Below are 6,531 nucleotides of genomic sequence, written 5' to 3'. Positions count from 1 at the left end.
GTATTAATTTATTTGTAACTTGTTCAATGTGGTAGCTGGCTAGCAAATACTGTCCAGATGCCACATAATTAAGCTTTGCAATGGCACGTTTTGCTTGTTGGATATAATTAAATTATATTGGTTTGAGTTTCAGGCTAACTTTTAGACCAAATACAGGTCCGGCACCTGATTTACAAAATCTGAACATTAAATTTATTTTATCAACAATGTCCGAATGTTCAAGTTCAGATGGCCCCGTACAGCAACAAATGATTTTGCCCAATTTGGTATGGGGACTTTCACACTTTAGTGAATAAAACTAAAATAAGGTCTTCTCTGGATTGCAGACGTGTGAAGGAGTATTTTTTCAGCAGGGAAATAATTCTGTGATCTTCCACAAATGATGTTTTTGTGGTGTTTCAGGCATCTCGGTAGTGCTGAGCTCATGAGTGTGTTCCTTCTCTTAAGCATGCTCCATATTGGTGAACTAATCATTTCTAATATTTCATTTTTATGGGTTTGTTTTTATTTTTATTTTTTTCAGATGAATGATGGCCTGTTTTACCTGCATTGACAGCTCTTTGGATCCAAAGATGGAATTAATTTCAGTCCCTTCACCTGCTGCATTGAAATTAAATAATGAGAGAACAGCCCACACTTTTGATGAATGTCTAATTACTTTTGGTCCGTTGAAAATGAGGGAACATTATATAAAAAGTGCTGTAATTTCTAAGTCAATTTACACTGCTAGAAGTGTTGCACTATTCGGTTCTCCTGATATTCTGGCAGAGGCGACTCGGAAATCGGAATTTAGGTCGATCAGCTGATTCACCAGAATTTGGATGAATTGTAGTTTATTCTGAAATAAATCGCCAAGTGAAGTAAATATATTTCAGTATGAGTGTGTGTGTGCTTAATTTGTTTTTTTGCATCATTATTTTGCTTTTTTTTTTTACCATTAAAATAAAAAGAAATGTAAATATCTCATTAGAAAAATCCTTTGAGTATTCATTATCACCATTTAGCATCTCTCTTGAAAATATTTTGGGGCCAGGAGATCTCATTCACATATGGTGCGTGTGTTTAAATACTGTTTATATGAAGACATCATAAGCATATAGGAGCCACAGACTGACATCACGAGAGAGGACAGCACATAACCGTGAGTGGCTTTACTTGCCATTTCATGAACTGTATTACCCTGGAAATAAATGGGAGTGGTAGGATTTTAAATGCAATGAATAGGGAAGCTTATTTTATCATTTTTGTATTGCTGTGTTAAGATAATCCAATATTAATATTAAAAAGGGATACTTTAGCAATTATGAATAGTTATTAGAGAGTGAGCCGGGGTGAGGTGACAAAGGACAATTACAATGCAGCACAAATAGAACTGGGAATGTTAAGAGAGTGAAGTTAGAATGGGTTCTGGACATTTATCGGTGCATATCTGCAGGCTGCCTCATCACTGCCAGGTAATATATATATATATATATCTATAAATACAAAACATTTTGCTTCATTTCTTCTGCCTCTATGCTGATCTGCAAATTATACAGACACAATAGTCACCAGAGCAACCACAGCTTAATAGACATTATACAACTTAATGTAGATGTTCTGTTGAGTATAGTATGATCCTGCACGCTGTAAAGAGAAAATACAGTGTTTACATTGCTCACTAGGAACACAACCAGTGGCAGGTACTCAGAACGTGCAGCATTGACGTTCAGCATCTCCACGCTTTGCATGAAAATGCTGAACTTTCCCTGTGAAGATGCATTGATTTATTGAGGAAATACTGATTGGCCAGCTAAGTGTTTGGCTTCACCTCTACCTCCTTAGTTTAACCAAGGAGGCTGATCGGAGGCAGGGGTAGTGCCATCAAACCCGTGCAGTCCAGGAATAACCCGTGCAGTCCAGTTTTGACCTCATTTAAGGAGGCAAGGGGGCTTGCGTTATCATGTTGACTCACTAGAGCCTGACACTGAAACAAATTGGTATCAGAGCAAATTTGTGCCAAAAAATATACTAGTGGGCACAAATTGACTTCAGCACAATTCTGATTATTATTATTATCGCCATTTATATAGCGCCAACAGATTCTGTAGCACTTTACAATATTATGAGAGGACAATTACAAGAAAACTTACTGAATTGTTCTATAGGAAATCAAAGCAACCCCACCACCATTTGTTACTTACTAAATAGTGTTATAGTTTTGCTGATGCATAAGCCTGATTTCGGTGTAAACGTTACTCCTAGTGAGGCCAGGCTCACTAGACCAATGACACCACTACAGTTAACCCTTTCAATGCCGTGATGTCCTGTTCTTTTCTGTGACACAAAAGGAAAAAGTAAAAAATATACATGCTGTGAGATGAAATGGTTCAGAGATGATCTGCTCTTTCACGCTGTAAATGATCTGACCAGCACTTCCAAACATCAGTAATTAAATAAATAACAAAAAGACATGACCCAGAATAAGATCTACCCTTTTCCTATATCCCATGTATATAAAGAGTGGAATGGAGAATCAATAAGTGACCCCCACTCCTATCTCTGCTTTGTGTGGGCTGCTGGTGAAAGGCAATATACTACTAAGTTAGACCATAGAGTGTGCTCATCCCTGTGGCCCTAGATGTGTTAATAGAGCTGGATAATTCCTAATTTCCATGCCCTTAATTAGTTAATTATGATAATTTTCTTGCTCTAAAATAGTTTGCACCCTTCACTCAGTGCGTAGGGGTCCCCATGTCCTCTAACCATGATTTACCTACCATTTCAAGCTTTGCTATGTTGCCCTAAAATTTGCAGTTCTGTAAAATTTCTAGATCTTAACATTGTGAATTAACCCCAACAGAAAACAGAACCAGTAAAAGAAGCTAACACAATAAAATGCAAGTACTTCTTCAATAATGGATAAAAACATGACAACTATAAAAGCAAAACAATGTTCTCGTTGGCTTCATGGCATTTTACTCCAAACAAAATGCAGAAACATTTAAACTTGATTTGATTATCGTGTGTTGGTTTATATGAATTTTTCTTTAAGGCTCAGTTTAAACTTATATTTTCCCGAGAGGTAGAAATAGAGTAAGCTACAGTTCATTAGACTTATTTACTATCTACTAAATAACAATCATAAATACATAACACATAAGTCCGGTGCTCAGACTTCCACTACTCCTGGGCGGCAGAAATGAGCATAGTACACAATACATACAATAAGTATGTAGGGGTTTAGAAAAATACCCTTCTCTGTCTCATCACAATGTTTTTTTACCTGACGTTAAAGGAATTATTATTAATTATCAAGGTGAATTATTAGCATAGGACTCACCTAAGTGGTTTGCCTTGATGTGGCAGGTGGACTTACACCTAATGGCCATTGGAGTGAAACAAAAACCCTTAATTTGTTGAAATATGCATAGAGACTTGGGGTAGTGCGCAGGTAACTCTTTTCTTTGGTTTTTATTAAATAACAATGATGCCTGGTATATTATACAGTAAAAAACATTGAAACAATCTTATACATATAGCGTTATTTCGGACAGAAGGTACATAACAGGTTACATCATTATATCTCTTGTTTTATTGTTTTTCTCCAGGGACGCCAATGGCTAATCATTCAGGGGTTTTAGATTTTGAAATTATCGGTTTTCCAGGACTTAATCCGAAGTTTGAGATTCTGGTTTCATCAGTCTTATTTTCGGTCTATATCATGTCATTGGTTGCAAATGGAACAGTAATCATCTTGACCGTCAATAAGAAAAATCTACACCAACCAATGTATGCATTTATTGGAAATCTCGCTCTTTCCGACCTGCTCTTCGACACCATCACCTTGCCAAAAATCATTGCCAAATATTGGTGCGGAGATGGGTTAATATCCTTCCCTGGATGCATCACTCAGTTGTTTTTTGTCCATTTCTTTGGCATTGTTGATTCTTTCATCATCATGCTGATGGCTTTGGATCGCTATGTCGCAATTTGCAAACCTCTGATATATTGCTCGATAATGACCAATAAAGTTACGGCCATTCTATGCTATATCTTCTGGTTTCTAGCAGCTGTTTTGAACTTCTATAACCCTTATATGATTGCTCAGTTTAATTTCTGTGGCAATACAATTAAAAACTGCTACTGTGTGAGTATCGTGATGTACAGCTTGTCATGCACAGATATCTCCACTGTTTTGCAAGTATCCTTCACTATTGCCATGTTTGTGCTTTTGGTTCCCTTGTCATTCATCATTGCCTCGTACATCATTATTATAAAGACAATTTACTCATCATCTCGATCGGACAGCTGGCAGAAGGCATTTTACACTTGCACAACTCACTTGTTAGTCATAAGTCTGTACTATCTTCCACGTGTGTCTGTTTATTTGTGTAATCTGTTCCGTGTGGCTATTAATGCTGACTTGAATATTTTAATCCTTTGTCTTTATACTTACATTCCTCATTTAGCAAGCCCCATCATATATTGTCTCCGGACAGAAGAAATTCTAAAGACTCTTCATCGTTTCACAAAAAGAGAGAACTATTTCCGAGGTAAACTCAAGCCCAGGGTTGGATTTACCCGTCAGGTGGCAGCGTTCTAAGGCACCCTCTTCTCTTCAAACTATATGCCAGATAAACTGAGATGAATGAACTATTAACTGGACATTGTAGGCATAAATATCATCTATTAATATTTGATGACTGCATATGTATATATGTATGTGTGTGCATATTTCTATGTGTAATGTATTGTGTTTGACAATATACATATAGTGAGCTGTGTAGGGTTAAAATAATGTTAGAAGTGGTAAGAGTAAATGGAGGGTTGACAGGGGTTATAGTTGTATTATAAGGGGCATTTTTGATTTTTTGGTTTTGGGTTAGAGTTGGGTTAAATTTAGTATTGGGGTACGTGGGGTGGACAGTTTTAAAGAGGCATTAACTAAGATAATACGATTACGGTAAGTTGTTTTACAGGTTTATTGTTTAAATTTAGGGTATTTTGATTTTGTAAGGGGTTGAATGTATGTTTATGGAGAAGGGATCTTTAGGGTATGTGAAATTTTAAGTTTTATTGCATAGTACGCGCCCCCTTTCCATTTGTTAGTCTTGTCACCCTCCTGATACGAGAGGTTCAGCATTTCCTATGTGAGAGGCTGTTAGTGGGCAGATGTAAAGTGATCCCCTCCGCTGTGATCCCTGCCCAGCTTCACACAGACACTGGAGGAGTTGGGACACCCTTTAACACTGTTTCAGCTCTTCTATTAAGACTGACTGGACTTTAGAGGACACTGGAACGTTTCCTGATGCAAATTTCTCTGCACGATCCCACCTAAGCTTCGAAAAGGCAAAGTATAAATTCTAAAAGCAAGCACACCTTACAGAACATGTTCCTCTAGGCAGGGAAATCAAGCCCTGTTCGAGCCAAAAATTATTCAAGCAAACTCACCCAAACCAAGGTGGTGTAACAATGACATAATCATGATATGTTAACTTTAATTCTATAAAACTAAATAAAAGCTATTTATAAATGAGTAAAGCATACAATACTTTGGCTTTTGATTCATCTGCACATTTTTAGTCTAATATCTCTAGTAACCATTTGGTTTTGAGTTCCTTTTCCTTACTACTGCCTCTACCTATATGTAACGTATACCGGACCGAGTCAGGAATAGCCGAGGTCAAGGGATACAGAAAGAGACACAACGATAAGGAAAAGCCAGGGGTCAGGGATGCCAGAAAACCGGGAAGTCAAAAACAATGCCAAAGTCAAATAACCAGAATACCAGAATCAATAACGCGCTCTCGGACAACCACAAGGGAAACCACGACAGGGCACTGAGCAGGATGAGAACTGGGCCTAAATACCCCTCCTCTAGATCTGATAGGCTGTAACCGGCCTTTGATCCCAAAGCAGTTACCAGGTGTCCATTTGCATAATTTCTGCTCAGCATTAACCCTCCTGTGGATTTGATTGCTGCTCGGCACAACTTTTCCTGTCAGGACAGTAATGTTGTTCGGCACCACTTTTCCTGTCTGAACAGTAAATTCCATTAATCACATTTTTATAAACGGATAAATACATGACAACTAGTAGCCCCATTGTTGATCCATGTAGCAATGCGAGGAGGAAGTGATGACAGTGTGTCTTTGATAGTGTTTGCCTGACAATGTGTGCATGTGTGTGTTTGACCATGTATCTTTGTTTGATGATTTCAATCTGGCAATGTTTATATGTGTGTCTGGCCATGTGTGTCTGGCAGTTTATGTGTATATCTATGTGTGCATGACTCTGTGCATTGGTATCTGTGTGTCCTGCATCAGGTATTATTATTATTGGTATTTATATAGCACCAACTAATTCCGCAACGCTTTACAATATTATGAAACAGGGGAGAGGGGAAATTTACAATAAATGAGACATTTACACAATGACACAGGAACAATGGGTAGATGAGGGTCCTGCTCAAATGAGCAGTCTAGAGGAGGTGGGGTACAAATACACAACAGGGCAACAAGGGTGACAGCCACCAAACAAGGTGGAAAA

The 6,531-nt window shown here is 37.9% G+C and overlaps 1 protein-coding gene across 1 annotated transcript; it reads left to right on the top strand.

The window, feature by feature from the left end:
* Positions 1-1,116: 1,116 nt before the first annotated feature.
* LOC134586054 (olfactory receptor 6C65-like) lies at positions 1,117-4,585 on the top strand. The gene is made up of 2 exons (XM_063441566.1): positions 1,117-1,141; positions 3,591-4,585. Exon 2 carries the CDS (start codon positions 3,599-3,601, stop codon positions 4,583-4,585), a length of 987 nt encoding a protein of 328 aa, XP_063297636.1. The 5' UTR covers positions 1,117-1,141; positions 3,591-3,598.
* The last annotated feature ends 1,946 nt before the right edge of the window (positions 4,586-6,531 follow it).

The sequence above is a fragment of the Pelobates fuscus genome, chromosome 1 (genome assembly GCF_036172605.1).
Source record: "Pelobates fuscus isolate aPelFus1 chromosome 1, aPelFus1.pri, whole genome shotgun sequence".
Lineage (NCBI taxonomy): Eukaryota > Metazoa > Chordata > Amphibia > Anura > Pelobatidae > Pelobates > Pelobates fuscus.
Note: the sequence above shows the minus strand (reverse complement) of the source record. Positions and strands in the feature narration are given on the sequence as shown.

Coding starts and splice junctions, on each gene's coding strand:
- LOC134586054 (XM_063441566.1), top strand. CDS start 3,599: ATGGCTAATCATTCAGGGGTTTTAGATTTTGAAATTATCGGTTTTCCA.